This window comes from Hyla sarda, chromosome 13, assembly GCF_029499605.1.
Source record: "Hyla sarda isolate aHylSar1 chromosome 13, aHylSar1.hap1, whole genome shotgun sequence".
Classification (NCBI taxonomy): Eukaryota; Metazoa; Chordata; class Amphibia; order Anura; family Hylidae; genus Hyla; species Hyla sarda.
This window is the reverse complement of record NC_079201.1, coordinates 14,649,179-14,665,758: the sequence shown is the minus strand read 5'-3', so window position 1 is coordinate 14,665,758 and position 16,580 is coordinate 14,649,179. Positions and strand designations below refer to the sequence as shown.

Sequence of the window (16,580 nt, the reverse complement as noted above, 5' to 3'; positions counted from 1 at the left end):
AAATAGCAGAAAATCGCATGTCTGAATTGACATGCGATTTTCTGCGATCGCCGGCATGGGGAGGGGGGTCTCAGGATCCCCCTGGGCGATGTGCCGGGGTGCCTGCTGAATGGTTTCAGTAGGCATCCCGGTCCGGTCCCAAGCCGGCTAGCGGCGGGGACCGGAATTCCCACGGGCGTATGCATCCGCCCCACGTCCTTAAGGACTCGGGATGCAGGGCATATGCATACGCCCGGCGTCCTGAAGAGGTTAAAAAAACGGACACTATCGGATGTTATCCATTTGTATCTGTTTGGATCCGTTATTGTTCAGTTATTAGACCAAAAAATATATATAATTTTTTTGTTCTGGGCGTGGTCAGAAGTAAAAACAGTTAAAAAAACGTATTGAAAAACGGATGCAAATGGATGACATTAAAGGCTCATCCGTTTTCCATAGACTTCAATGTTAAATTTACTGTATCCTTTTTTTTCTTCCGTTTTTTTGACTGGAGACGGAAATGAAATGAGTGCAGACAGGTACAAACATATTGCAAAAAAATCCCATTGACATGAATGGGATTTTTTTTAAACTGTTTTTAATCCATTTACAGCCTGCAAGAACGGAACCGAAACGGGAATTAAAAAAAAACGGGGACAGACGGCCGTGTGAACACACGCTTAGCCATGTAGTCATGTTGTACAATCACACTCAGCTCTACTACTCTGGTTCACTGCAATGGTTGAGGATATGGGAGGTTTTCCCCGCTGAGGGGTTGTCACTACACACTATATTTATCTTTGTCATTATTTACACACTAGCCCATACTTATCACACACCAGTTTCGCTTCTCTCTGAGGCCATGTTCACACTCCGGAATTTTGCACTGGAATTCTGCACGGAGACTCTGGAGCAGCAGAGTCCCATTGAATTCAACGGGCTTCTGCTGCGCTGTGCACATGGCGAAATTTCTGTTACCAATGTTTTTGGTATCCACACGAAGAATGAACCTGTCCATTCCTTCTGTAGACTCCGCACGGAATGCAAAGCCATCTACGAGACCGCGTATCCCTGTGCGGTTTTAGCGCCAGCATATTATTGCCGGCACCCGCAGTCTCTGGTATGCCAGCCAGAGATTTCCCATGCGTGAACATAGCCTCACTATGCGGCGGTCAGATATCACTGCAGAGCTGTGCAGTTATATCTGCCTCTAACACAGAGCAGGGAAGGGTTAACAGATTCAGCACAGAATCCCTTGTGCTGTTTGGGATCAGTGCTGATCGTCTGTTCTCTTACTGATCTTCATTCTATCAGGCTATCTGTGTGTCTATCCTGAGCTCCTCTATCTGTTCTGCTATAACTTCTCCTAAGGACACGCGACGCCATATGTCAGCTGGTTATATGATGACAGACAACTGATTGGCAGCAGTAGGAGCCAATCGGATTTGAAAAGTATCAAATTGGATACTCCAAGGACCGCCCTATTACAGGTGTCTTGGTTAACCCTATGTTTCCCAGAGTATCAGGCTAGTTTTTACTCAGTCAAGATAGATAGATAGATATGAGATAGATAGATAGATGTGAGATAGATAGATATGAGATAGATAGATAGATAGATATGAGATAAATAGATAGATAGATATGAGATAGATAGATAGATATGAGATAGATAGATAGATGTGAGATAGATAGATATGAGATAGATAGATAGATAGATAGATATGAGATAGATATGAGATAGATAGATATGAGATAGATAGATAGATATGAGATAGATAGATATGAGATAGATAGATTGATATGAGATAGATATGAGATAGATAGATAGATAGATTGATATGAGATAGATATGAGATAGAGAGATAGATAGATATGAGATAGATAGATAGATGTGAGATAGATATGAGATAGGTATGAGATAGATAGATAGATAGATGTGAGATAGATAGATAGATAGATAGATATGGGATAGATATGAGATAGATAGATAGATATGAGATAGATAGATATGGGATAGATAGATAGATAGATATGAGATAGATAGATATGGGATAGATATGAGATAGATAGATATGAGATAGATAGACAGATAAATATGAGATAGATATGAGATAGATAAATAGATAGATAGATATGAGATAGATATGAGATAGATAGATAGATAGATAGATATGAGATAGATATGAGATAGATATGAGATAGATAGATAGATGGATATGAGATAGATGGATAGATATGAGATAGATAGATAGATATGAGATAGATAGATAGATATGAGATAGATAGATAGATGTGAGATAGATAGATATGAGATAGATAGATAGATAGATAGATAGATATGAGATAGATATGAGATAGATAGATATGAGATAGATAGATAGATATGAGATAGATAGATATGAGATAGATAGATATGAGATAGATAGATATGAGATAGATAGATAGATATGAGATAGATGGATATGAGATAGATAGATATGAGATAGATAGATATGCGATATATATGAGATAGATAGATAGATATGAGATAGATATAGATATGAGATAGATAGATATGAGATAGATAGATAGATAGATAGATAGGAGATAGATAGATATGAGATAGATATAGATATGAGATAGATAGATATAGATATGAGATAGATAGATAGATAGATAGATATGAGATAGATAGATATGCGATATATATGAGATAGATATAGATATGAGATAGATAGATATGAGATAGATAGATATGAGATAGATAGATATGAGATAGATAGATATGAGATAGATAGATATGAGATAGATAGATAGATATGAGATAGATAGATATGAGATAGATAAACAGAGATCTAATGTTATATCTACAGTGTTTCCTAAGCAGGGTTCCTCCAGCTGTTGCAAAATTACAACTCAGCGGATATAACTACAACAGCGGATATAAGGCCGATGGATATGTCTATTGGGGACCTAGCCTCACTCTGTAGATATGTGTTTCCCAACCAGGGTGCCTCCAGCTGTTGCAAAACTACAACTCCCAGCATGCCCGGACAGCCGTTGGCTGTCTGGGCATGCTAGGAGTTGCAGTTTTACAACAGCTGGATGAACCCTGGATGGGAAACACTGCTGTAGATAAAACATTAGATAAATATCTGTTTATCTCTATCTATCTATATATATACCGGTTGGGTTCACATCACGTTTTCTCCCATATGGAAGCGCATACGGCAGGGGGGAGCTGAATCCTCGCGCTCCCGTATGCTTTCTATGCGCTCCCGTATGCTTTCTATGCGCTCCCATATGTAATTCATTTCAATGAGCCGACCGCAGTGAAACGTTCGGTACGGTCGTCCCATTTTTGCGCCATATGCGCTTTTACAACCGGACCTAAAACCGTGGTCGACCACAGTTTTAAGTCCGGGGAAAAAGCGCATACAGCGCAAAAATGAGCCGACTGGACTGAACGTTTCACTCCGGCCGGCTCATTGAAATGAATTACATACGGGAGCGCGAGGTTTCAGCTCCCCCCTGCCGTATGCGCTCCCGTATGGGAGAAAACGTAGTGGGAACCCAGCCTAAGTGAAAACTAGCCTGATACTCTGGTACACAAGAGGTTAACCAAGACACCAGTCATAGGGCGTTCCTTGGAGTATCCAATTTGATACTTTTCAAATCCGATTGGCTCCTACTGCTGCCAATCAGTTGTCTGTCATTATATAACCAGCTGACTTATGGCATCGCGTGTCCTTAGGAGAAGTTATAGCAGAACAGATAGAGGAGCTCAGGATAGACACACAGATAGCCTGATAGAATGAAGATCAGTAAGAGAACAGACGATCAGCACTGATCCCAAACAGCACAAGGGATTCTGTGCTGAATCTGTTAACCCTTCCCTGCTCTGTGTTAGGGAGCGTTCACTCTGAGTAATTCAAGAGGATGTTACTCGAGTAATTCCTCTTGAATTCTCCGCTTAGAAATAATTAACATCTGCTTTGCCAGTGACTTCAATGTATTTTACTCTGCACTGTTCACACTGCGTACATTCCGCTCGCAGAATTCCGGTCCGCTAGAAGAATGAACACGTTTATTCTTCTTGCGGAATACGCGAGCAGAAGTCTATTGAAGTCAATGCTGAAATAGTTTCAGTACGGAATTTGCACGAAATTTGCTTGGAATTTTACGCAGAAATTCTGCACAAAAAAATAAACAAATAAAAAGGGAAATACCAATTGGTGGTTGTAGTCCAGCAAAAAAATTAATAAAAAAACCCCCAGTTTCCTCCTACATTCCATGCACAGAATTACATGAGATTTTCACACAAAATTTGCGCAAATTTTACACAAAAAAAAATGTAAATTCTGCGGCGGAATTTTTACATGAGGATTCCTCTCCTATCCCTCAGTGTGAACGCACCCTTAGAGTCGGGAGGGGCGGATATAGCTGCACAGCTCTGCTGAACCGTGCTACACCGTGCACAGGGATATCTGTCCGCCGCATAGTGAAGCTATGTTCACACCGCAGAATTTCTGCATGGAATTCTGCATGAAAATTCTGCAGTAAATTCCGCAGAAATGAATTGCTCATTCAATTCAATGGAATTCCTGCAGAGGAAATTCTACTGTGTGAATAGGACAGCACAATCCCATTGAAGTGTATTGGCTATAAATCCCTGCAGAAATTCTGGCGTGTGAACACGGCCTTAGGGTACGTTCACACTGCAAGGTAACCATTTCACCTTGAATGAAAGTTCCATTGACTTTAATTGTCTTTCCGTCACTTTGTTTACGCTAATTTCTGCTTATGAAATTCAGACGCTGAATCTCGTTCCGCCAGAAGATTCAATATGTTCATGTTTCTGGCGGAATCCACGGGTAAAAACCATTGAAGTCAATGGGACTTTTCTATGAGTTTGTAGCAGAATTGATGTGGAATTTTTGCATGGATCAAACCCCAAAATGGCTGAACTCCCTCCACAGCATTTTCATGATTCTCCTCCTGATTTTCTCTTTAAATTCCACGCCGATTCTGCGCTAAATTCCACGCCAAGCAGCAGATGGCAGATTTGCTAAATTTCTTGACTGAAATGATTCCCCAGTGTGAACATATCCTAAAAGAGCAGCCAGGCTGGTGGGTAATAAGCAAAAGCTGGTGTGCAAACAATAAAATAATAAAAATAAACACCAGCTGGTGTGTAAATAAAAAATAATACAAAAAAATAAAAATAAACTAGTGAATAAGTAATAAATAATATAAATAGAATCATTATTATTATAATGAATACAAATATAATAATAGACAAACTAGTGCATAAATAATAATAATAAACAAGCTAGCATGTAAGTAATACAATATATATATATATTATAATTATAATAGTTCTTATAATAAATACAAATATAATAAACAAGCTAGTGTGTGAATTATAATAATAAAAAATAGCTAGCATGTAAGTAATACATTATATATATATGATAATTATAATAATTATTATTATAATAATACAAATAATATAATAATAAACAAGCAAGTGTGTAAGCAATAAATAATATAAATATAATAATTATTCTAATAAGCACAAGCTGATCAATAACAAACACACAGGCCCTCATTTACTATTGCAAACCCGACATGTGTTGTGCGTCCAGATTCTGGTGCATTGTGCCAGAAATTCTGTCTGTGCTCGAATTTGTGCCCAAATAAAAAACAAAAAAAACAAACAACTCTCCATTTGACTAAGAAAATCCAAAAAAGCGGCGTGACCATCGGAAAAAGGGTGTGGTCACTGGAAAGGGGCGTGTTCCCGTCATTTTCACAAAAACTTAACATATTTACTAAGGTTTCCACAGAAAATGTGGTGGATTTGAGCTGAGGAAAACCCCACAGATCAGAACATGTGTAAAAAAAAGCAAAATGTAGGGAAAGTGGAAAATGTAGGGAAACCTTAGTAAATACCGTGGAAAATAAATTGTAGGGAATGAAAACCCACAAAGAAACCTACACTCCACTCTTAGTAAATAAGGGCCAATGTGTAGAGGAAGTGAATGCGAGCAGAAGGGTCCTGTGTATAGTGACAGCCCCCTCGGCTCTATCATCAGCCACCCCACCCATTGAAACATAAATGAGCTGCATCCATTCAAAAGACCTGTGGTTTTCAATCAGGGTGCCTACAGCTGTTGCATTAGTTGCAGATTGATCTCTCTCCCACCCAGCGATCGCTCCACCCATTGAAGCAGACAGGCTCCCTGTCATCAGCTGACTAGTGATGTCAGGTCTCGGCCACATTGCAACCTGGGAAAAATCTGAGACAACAGTTAAAAATAAATATTGGGGTGAAAATCACAGAAGAATTGTGAGAAAACCGTCACACACAGGTACAGACACTAAGTTATGAACTACACTAACTTTACAGCCCCTGTAGCATAGTCAAATAAAAAGAATTCATGGAATAGCCCTTTAACATCAACCATTGCAGTGAACCAGAGCAGCAGAGCTGAGTGAGTTTATACAACATAAATACTTTATTACTTTTGTGGTCATTGCTCGAAAAGTCGATTTGACCTGTGACCTAACAAAACGTCAACATCACAAATTATTCATACTTACATTTCTGGATACCTGGAGTTGTCAATAAGCATCTAAAATAAATAGAGATGATAACAAACAAAATACGGTTGATGTGTGCCCAAAACCGCGTACGGAGGGAATGCCTATAGAGGGCAAAAAAAGACAATACATAGAATGTAAGGTGCAACTCTATTTTATTTTATTTAACGCCAACACCTTGAACACCCTAGCCATTTCACAAGAGGGATCAGGAATGTACCTATCAAAACAACTTGAATTCCATCGGCCCAACTTTTTGATGATGTGGGCAGGAACTTCATGTTTGGATGCTGCCGACGCAGCCCCAATCCGGAATGAGTGGCCCGTGATGTGTAGCAGATCATGGCCTAGAGCTTTTACTAATGTACGGACATGGCTAAGGAATTGCGCAGTCGTGAGTGCGGATGACCCGAGAGGCAGAAGCGGACTGTCTGCAGATTGCTTACCAACATGGAAATGAGTTGTGCAAAGACTGTCACCGGACACCACTGGTGGGCCGTTGGAAAGTATTTGACGACCGTGCCTGTTGGTTTTAGTGGATAACAACGTGAGTGTGAAACCATAACTACAAGGTGACAGCTGACCCAGAGACAGACCCGGTGACCTGTTGTGAGAACGGGTGAATTCCCCTGGCCTAAGAAACCCATAGAATGCCAGATAGATAGCTGCTTTAATCACCGTGCTGACCTGATAACCGAAGGGATACGTGTCCAGGAGAGAAGACATGCCGCAAAATAGTTCACCCGTGACTGGCAGGCGTGAAGGAGGCCTGGGTGCCGCCAGCATCTGTACGCCTTTGAGTGCTGCCTTAACTGCATGCGAAGAGTGCAGAGAAAGTGCTTCAGGGTGAGAAAGAGAATGGTAGTGTTGCAACCCGGAGAGGTAAAGTTTGATAGTGTTAAATGATAAGTGTAGTGAAGAATGGCAAAAACCAACAAAGGCCAGAGCATTGTGAACGGAGATGACGGGCAAACCTACGTTGTACATGAAAGAAGTGAACAAGGTGATGGCTGAGTCGTAGGCTTGAATGGTGCTAGGGGCCAGTGATCGCCTGATCAATGAGTTAGCCACTTCTGAATAGGCATTTAGTCCATGACTAGATCCCTGAAGGAGGGGGCCGGGACGCCCGCTGCATCTGCGTCTGGACACACCTGAAAGAACACGTTAAATTTAGCTCTGTAAAGTGCATCTGCTGCCAAGTTCTTTGGCAAAGTGAAATTTGTGAAGAAGTGAGAGCCACGTAAAGCGTCTCACAAACCTCATGATGTGCACTGAGCTAGAACGCCCCTTGTTTAGGATGTCAACTGTAGAGGCGTTGTCACACAGGAACCTGACAGTGTTATGTGCCCAGGTGTCACCCCAGACGAGAGCAGCAGCTACCACTGGGTAAATTTCGTACAGGGCTGAAGTCCTGTTGAACCCGGGGATACCCAACACCTGCGAAGGCCATCGCTGGCCAACCAATGGCAACCATGCAATGCTGCAAAGCCCACAGCCGAGGAGTCGGTTACTACCAACGGAGACTGATCTGACACTGATGGAACGAAAAACGAGATTCTCTTCCATCCTGACAGAAACAAGTCCCACATTGCTAGGTCTGCCATAGCCTCCTCATCCATGCGAACTGAGTCCCGCTGCCCTGACACCGTTGGTAGCAGCGCTAACAGCCTGGAGATAAATGACCGACCCTGAGGGACAATCCGCATCGCGAAAGCCAACATGCCTAACAAACTCTGCAGTTCAACTCTAGTAACTGAGCGGCACTTTGAAAACTTGTGTATTGTCTGTTGTATCCTCGCCAGTTTCTCTTGAGGCAAACTGGCCTGCATACTGGCTGAATCCAGAGTGATGCCCAGGAACGTGAGTCGCTTCGTGGGACCCTGTGTTTTGTGAGGGGACACCGGGACCCCTAACTCGAGGAATAGACTCCGTAATGACTCGAGGTTGGTTGGGCTGGAAGCCGGATGTTCCAACAGGAGAAAGTCATCTAAATAGTGAATTGTGAACTCGCAATTTGCCACATTCTGTAAGACCCAGTGTAGTGCTATGGCAAGCTGGTTAAATAACCACGGGCTACTTTTGGCCCCAAACGTCAATCTCGCTGCAAAGTAGTATTGCTCCAGCCATTTTACCCCGTACCACTTCCAGAGGTCTTCCCGGGTCGGCAACAACTTGAAGGCATCTGTGATGTCTGCCTTAGAGAGCCAGATGCCCCTCCCCAACTGTACGATTACTTGGATGGCCTGGTCTATGGAGGCATACCTCATGGAGAATTCATCTGATGGGGTTAGCGAGTTGATACTGGGGACTGACGTGGAATAAGGTGCAGAGAGGTCGTAAATCAATCTACTTTTATTACTGAACTTGCCCTTGGCTAAGCCCAGTGGGCTGACTCTCCAGACCTCATAGGGAGAGCAGGAAAAAGGGCCTATGACAAAGCCCTTCTCCACCTCTACCTGTAGCAGGGAAGAGACGTTCTCTGGCTCCCTGAGTGCTGACATGAGGTTCCTGCACTCAACAGTGAACTGAGGTACTGCTACCATGCCCGTGTGAAACAAGCTACAGAAGCCCGTCACCAGCCAATCGACCCATGTGGGATCAGGATGACCAGCCAGAACCTGAGCGAGGGCCTGAACCTGCACCCCGACTAGTCATGTCTAATTGCCCCTCAGCGTACAAATCATGCTGGGATGAGCCCTATAACAATTGAAAGACACGTGGAGCAGACGACAGTTACTGTACGTGCAAGATGCTAAGTTGAAATTGTTGCAAATCTGTGTCTTACCCAGGTATCTCACTGGGCGGCCCAATCTGTCTACCACAGAAGAGGATTTCTGCATTGAAGCCCAGGCAACGGCAGGGGCTTTGCTAGAGCTAGCCTCACTCTGCTCGTTTAACTGAGAGCACCAGGCCGACGTGTGCGGATTAGCATTGCAAAGGCTGCAGGACTGGCTTTTTAGGCCGGCGAAGTGGTCGCAGAACAATTTAGTGTCCACTGCTGCCCAATTCGCTCGCTGAGAAGGAGCCCAAGACCCCATATCACGCCCGCAGCAGGGCACAGACAGCACCCACGCTGAGGAGGTGAAGGTCTGTGTCCCGCTTGCAGACTGAGTGACAGCCCGCCCAGACGAGACTTCACCAGCAGACTGTGCTACCCCGAGCCCCTCACGATAAACACGTGACCCCGCAGCGTTGCCCCGGCACTGAGACGCCGGAACACGCCGCGGTAGTGAAAGCGAGGCGACGATGGGAGCCGTGTCGCGACCACGTGACCGGCCTGTCACGTTACCCGCAGTGCTGCCTCGAGGGGGGAACCGCTTGCCGCGGCGGCCTACGGGACGGCTGCGGACGCCACCGCCGCCGCTGCCCGAGAACGCCGTGACAGGGAGCGAAGAGTGGGCGAGGCTCCCCGGCTGACACCGGGAACGAGAGGGAGCGATGAAGGTATGATGCTCCTCGGCTTACACCGGGAACCGGGCGGCTCACGGTGAGGGGAAAATAAGGAGGGATGGGCGGTTGCGTATGGACCGGGATCCCGGGCTTTCCTGCTCCTCCACGACACTGGACCTGAATACCGACAGACTCCCGCAAACCACACTTCCTACTCCTGGGGTTGTATGAGCTCACAGCGGCGTTCAAACCAAACACCGCCAAATGCACCATACGCCCCTAGGAGTGAGAGAGAGGTATTTAAAGCCCTCGCCACTCCCACAAATTCAGCCAAATTAGGCTTCCCACTTAGAATGTATTAAGGTTTTTATCAGATTGTTTGGTTGGAATGTTGTCATTTTGTTTCACGGCTTGTGATAACTGGCTATTATATGACTATGGAGGTTGCGTGATTTTGCAATGGGAGTTGTAGTTTTGCAACAGCTGGAGGCACCCTGCTTGGGAAACACTGTTCTAAAAGGGTACAGTGTGTAATATACAGTTTAATTACCACTGTGCCGTCCTTACAACTCTATGGACAGAATAGCTGTGTACTACAACAACAGTGCAGCAAATAAATGACGCCATTTGTATGCAACATTAACCCCTTACGTGACTGCCCATATGTGTTTGAACGTCACATGGGGGGGGGGGTCACTCCCATAAAGCGACCTCACAAGCTGAATTCTGACTTTTATCTGATCCCGGAAGTTTAACCCTCTAGGTGCTGTGATCAGTACTGATAACGGCATCTAAAGGGTGACCTGACGTGTCCTGAACCTGTCAAGTCTTTGATCGCCACCCCTGCAATAGTGGTTATTGGTTGCTAATGCAATGGAAGCCAGAGGCCTCCTGAATACCTCTGTACCCGCTGCAGTTAGATTTTCTTTTAGTCTGCCTGAGCAGGCTGTACAAGTAGAGCGCAGATCTCACAGATCATTGCTGTGCAATAGCCATAGCAATGATCAAAATCAAAGCATTGCATATAAAAGTCCCTTATAGCTATTATTTATCATTATAAAAATATTTATAAAAACATATATAAATAAATCAAAATATATAAATATATAAAAGCCCCATCCTTTCTAAAAATCCAAATAATCCCATTTTATAAATAAGAAAATGTAAACAATAAAGAAAATAAACATATTTGGTATCTACTAAATGTCTGAGCTTTTAGAATAAAATGTTATTGAAAACGAATAGCGAATGGCGCAAGCACTTAAAAAAAAATAAACCCTAAACATTAGAATTGCAGATTTTTGGTCACTACCTAAATATGGTACCCTCCTATTGGTTTTTAGATGGGAAACTAAAGGGGTTGTCCAACATAAGGGGATTTTAGTACTTAAGTACCTGCCAGACAATAATGGACATGCTTAGGATAGCGTCCGTTCTTGTCTTGGGGCTAAATGTTGTGAGATTACCATAATATCTTTTTGTGAACTGGCCATTTCCTGTTTGAGTTCGTTCCCTTAAACTACAAATCCCATGATTCCTTGTTTGTAAGTGTGAGGTCACTTTGCTCCCATCCACACATCAGTCACCCCACCCATTGAAACACACCTGTGCTCCCTTCCATGCAATAGACCAGTGTTTTCTAACCAGGGTGCCTCCCGCATGATCTCTGCCCCACCAATTGAAGCACAGACAGGCTCCCTCTGAACACCTGAGTAGTGATGTAATGTCTCAGGCCGCACTGCAACCTGGGAAAACCTGAGAAGACACTCATTTTTTACGCTGCTAAAAATTAAACATTGGGGCAAAGATCAGATAAGAATTGTGAGACCATCATGAAACACAGGTACAGAAACTATATCATGAACTGCATTAATTTTACAGCCCCTGTAGCACAGTCAAATAAAAAAAAACTTAAAAATCCTGGAATACCCCTTTAATGCTGGGTCACTAAGAAGTTAAATAGTTTTTTTTTCTCAGGAGTACAGATTGGACGTCGTCATGTGAACACTGTACAGATATGTAATGATATGTTACTTACTCTACCTGGCAGGTTGTGGAGCTGGAGCATTCACTAGGTCACATGCTACGGGATTATATAGTGCGTGCAATCAATAGTAAGTCATGTCTCAGATTCTATATCAGCGTTTCCCAACCAGTGTGCCTCCAGCTGTTGCAAAACTACAACTCCCAGCATGCCCGGACAGCCAACGGGCATGCTGGGAGTTGTAGTTCTGCAACAGCTGGAGGCACACTGGTCGGGAAACACTCTTCCATATACTCTCTCATGCACTTATAGACACATATATATGATGACCCTACGTCCTGGTTCTCTCTTGCAGGTGGATTGAGTAGCGGTATCCCAATACCTTCGATTGATGATGTCACTTATCAGGAATCAGCGGTATCCATCACTCCGGTAGGATCACATTCCATATGCAAAAAAAGATTAAAACAATTATTTAAAGGGCTTAGATGTCTTTTGGCCTATCCACAAGATACCATGTTGGGGTTGGGTGTATTCTGGTTTCAGAAAATTGTATATATAACATATATACAACATATATAACATACTAATATAGTGTTATCACAAATGATGCTGGCTTCAGCATGCTTATGCATGATTCCCCCACTTCAGGAAGTTGTGTAGTCTTCTCATTGTCAGTGTGTGTTGTCTCAGCAGTTCCCTGGCTCCTCCATTTCTCCTGACAGGAAGTTGTGTAGTCCTATCATTTGTCAGTGTGGTGTTGTCTTAGCAGCTCACAGGCTCCTCCCTCTCTCCTGACTGGAAGTTGTGTGGTCCTCTGATTGTCAGTGTGTCTCCAGCTCCCTGCCTCCCCATCCCTCCTGACAGAAAGTTGAGTAATCCTCTCAATGTCAGTGTGGTGTTATCTCAGCAGCTCCCCGTCTCCTCCCTCTCTTCTGACTGTAAGTTGGGTAGTCCTCTCATTGTGAATGTGGTGTTGTCCCCGTAGCTCACTGCCCTCTCCCTCCCACCTGATAGGAAGTTGTGTAGTCCTCTGATTGTCAGTGTGGTGTTGTCTTAACAGCTCCCTTGGTCCTCCTTCCTTTCTTCTGACAGGAAGTTGTTTAGTCTTCTCACTGTCAGTGTGGTGGTGTCTCAACAGCTCCTTGTGTCCTCTATCTCTCCTGACAGGAAGTTGTGTAGTCCTCTCATTTTCAGTGGGGTGTTGTCTCTCCTGACAGGATGTTGTGTAGTTCTCTCATTCTCAGTGGGGTGTTGGCTTAGCAGCTCCCTTAGTCCTCCTTCCTTTCTCTGACAGGAAGTTGTTTAGTCTTCTCACTGTCAGTGTGGTGTTATCTCAGCAGCTCCCTGGCTCCTCCCTCTCTTCTGACTGCAAGTTGGGTAGTCCTCTTATTGTCAATGTGGTGTTGTCCCCGAAGCTCACTGTCATCTCCCTCCCACCTGATAGGAAGTTGTGTAGTCCTCTGATTGTCGGTGGGGTGTTGGCTTAGCAGCTCCCTTGGTCCTCCTTCCTTTCTCCTGACAGGAAGTTATTTAGTCTTCTCACTGTCAGTGTGGTGGTGTCTCAACAGCTCCTTGTGTCCTTTATCTCTCCTGACAGGAAGTTGTGTAGTCCTCTAATTTTCAGTGTGGTGTTGTCTCTCCAGCTCCCAGGCTCCTCCCTCGTTCCTAAGATAACCCTTTCTCCTCTGCTTTCTCAGGACACATGACTCGATCTTGTCTCTTAGCTCTTGCTCTGTCATCACCTCTGACCATCCCCTACACCCTACATCACCATCTCCCTGTCATATACATGTGCAATATCTTTATTGAGAAATTTATGGAGAATAAGGTGTGGTTATAAAGTCCAAAAAAATGGTTGTGTAATATCTGAAGCATAGGTGTCCGGGAACGCTCAAGGGCATTGGCTCAAGCGCTTAATCCATAAAAATGAAATCATTTTTCTTCGGCAAGTTCTATAGAATGTAGGTTTCTTTATTCACAAAAACAATATAACTGTACAGCAAATATACAGCATCAGAATAACAAATGGCATAGATTAACTGACTTATTTTAAGCAGCTACATGCAACTACATACTTATAGTCTACAGACCATACATAAGAGCACGTAGCTGCTTGAAATGCGTTGGTTTATACCATTTGTCATTCTGATGCGGTATAATTGCTGTAAAATTTAGCTTTGTAAATAAAGAATTCTATAGAACTTGCCGTGGAACAATGCTTTCATTTCCGAGATGTGGTTACAGGATGCTACTTTGGGCTAGACAATGCCACAGGCAGAGGAGCAGACAGGGAATGAATAGCAGGTGCTGCGACTTGACTGATGTGTGATAGTCTGCTGTGAAATTAGATGTTCTGCCACAGGGGAATAGGCAGTGTGGGAGGACTGAAATGAAGAGCTTAGAGAAAGCAATGCATTCTGGCAAATGTAGGGCTGTGCAACTGCTTTAAGGGGTACTCCTCTGCTAGACATCTTATTCCCTAAGATTCCCTCTGATCTCCCGCAGCACCCAGCATTCTAAACAAACGCTGGGTTCCTGCGGCAGTGGTCGTGACATCACGGCTACGCCCCCCTCCTGACGTCACACCACACACCCTCCATTTATGTCTATCGGAGGGGGCATGTCGGCCAACACGCCCCCTCCCATAGACATGAATGGAGGGGACGGGGCGTGATGTCACGAGGGGCGTGGCCGTGACATTACGATCACGGCCCCTGGCTCCGAGCGTTTTGAGCAAAATGTTCAGAATGCTGGAGCATCAGAGTGCCCCTTTAAGAAGGAAGTACATCTCTAAGAGCCCAAAAACATAGAGATATTTGGTGATTTCAGAACAGGCGCCCACAGGTAGGCAATGCTTTATGCTACTGCAGCATTTTTTCTATGTTTTACCTGATGTTGGAGTACCCCTTTAACTTGGCAAAAAAACATTTTCTTTTAGCATTCTATTATTAACAAGACAAGTTATCGCCTAGGACGTATTGAAGATTACTTTTTTTTCTTGCATACTCTGTATGAATCCATGAGTAAAGAAAATTGTCACACATGCCCCATCATGGAGCTACTAAAGGAGTACAACCCCCCCCCCCCCACCGCGAGCAATGGGACGAGACACCTGTGCTCTCAGTGAGGAGCGTGTGTCGTCTATCGGTAGACAGCATGCGCTCCATTCATTTCTATAGGAGTGCCGATGATGCCCGAGAGCTGTACTCAGGCCTTTCCGGCACTCCTATAGGAATCAAGATTTGTAAATTACTTCTGTTAAAAAATCTTAATCCTTCTGATAATTATCAGCTGCTGAAGTTGAGTTGTTCTTTTCTGTCTGGCCACAGTGCTCTCTGCTGACATCTCTGCTTGTCTCGGGAACTGCACAGAGTAGAAGAGGTTTGCTATGGGGATTTGCTTCTACTCTGGACAGTTCCCGAGACACGTGTCATCAGAGAGCACTTAGACAGAACAATTCAACTTCAGCAGCTCATAAGTACTGAAAGGATTAAGATTTTTAATAGAAGTCATTTTCAAATCTGTTTGACTTTCTGGAGCCAGTTGATATATATATAAAAAAAGTGTTTTCCTGGATAACCCCTTTAACACCTAGATGTATTGCTTCTAAGGAAAAATTGAGCAGCTTGAGGGGAGGGGGGGGGGGGGGGGGGGTATTGACAAGCAGCTTTGTACCATGCATAATAATAATTCTTTATATATCGCAGCTACTTGGATAAAAATGCACTTGTCACTCTAATTTCATTTCAGGGCTGCCTGGTGCTGTCAATGGACATGTACTACACACCATGGAAAGAGCTGATGGGCAGTGCACCTGTACTTGCCTCATGATGTATTCCACACTTACCCAAGACAACAAGACGATTCTTTCTACGTCTACTTTTTTTCCCACTATGAGTGTCATTTAAATAATAAATAACACCTTTTACTCAATACGATTTTCTTTTATGGAGTAACCAGGCGAAACAGACTGAAACCTCATAGGAACTTGTCATCTGTTTTATGCTGCTTGAACCATAGGCAGCATGTAACAGGGACAGGTACTGAGGAAGGGATAAGAAGGGGCTCTGAAACGTCCTACATTGTAAATACATTTTTCCTTACATATATAGTATTGGGGCCCAGGGTGAAGCCTTTAGAAGCTGAGAGCACTGTGGTCGTGACAGAAAAGAAATCAGAAAATAAAAGCATTTCCTCTGTAGTATACAGCTGCTAATAAGTACTGGAAGGAATAAGAGTTTTTAATGGAAGTAATGTTTGATTAAAAAAAAAAAAAATACATTTTCCAGCGGAGTACCCCTTTAATGGGGCAGTACCCGAGGAAGGGATCAGAATGGCCCGGAAACGCGCCATAAGTTTTAAATCAATTTTTCATTATCTATATCAAATTAATGGAGGTACCCATTATTCCCAGAAGGAATCTATGTTTAGTAGATTGGTAGCCTGGCCTTGCCATCTCCAGTCGGAATGCTTCCCATACTTTCTAACACAATGACACAATAACTTTACTCGTGTACAATCTTTGCACATTACAGTAATTTCTGCGATTCCTCAATCACATGCTTTAAATATGAACAATACTACCATGAAGTGACGGCTACGTGCACCTACAGCTGATAGACGGCACAGTATGCCAGGA

The 16,580-nt window shown here is 43.6% G+C and overlaps 1 protein-coding gene across 8 annotated transcripts in view; it reads left to right on the top strand.

Annotated features, from left to right (window-relative positions):
• Nucleotides 1-15,877, top strand: part of LOC130297691 (BPI fold-containing family C protein-like) — an 88,548-nt gene extending 72,671 nt beyond the window's left edge. For 7 of the 8 annotated variants that reach the window (XM_056550438.1, XM_056550434.1, XM_056550433.1 and 4 more), the window contains 3 exons: nucleotides 12,005-12,068; nucleotides 12,294-12,370; nucleotides 15,692-15,876. In XM_056550438.1, the coding sequence (XP_056406413.1) occupies nucleotides 12,005-12,068; nucleotides 12,294-12,370; nucleotides 15,692-15,772 (222 nt within the window). In that variant the 3' untranslated portion in view covers nucleotides 15,773-15,876. Of the gene's footprint in view, nucleotides 1-12,004; nucleotides 12,069-12,293; nucleotides 12,371-15,691 lie in introns of all 8 variants that reach the window. The other variant, XM_056550432.1, reaches the window with a different exon arrangement.
• Nucleotides 15,878-16,580: the final 703 nt, after the last annotated feature.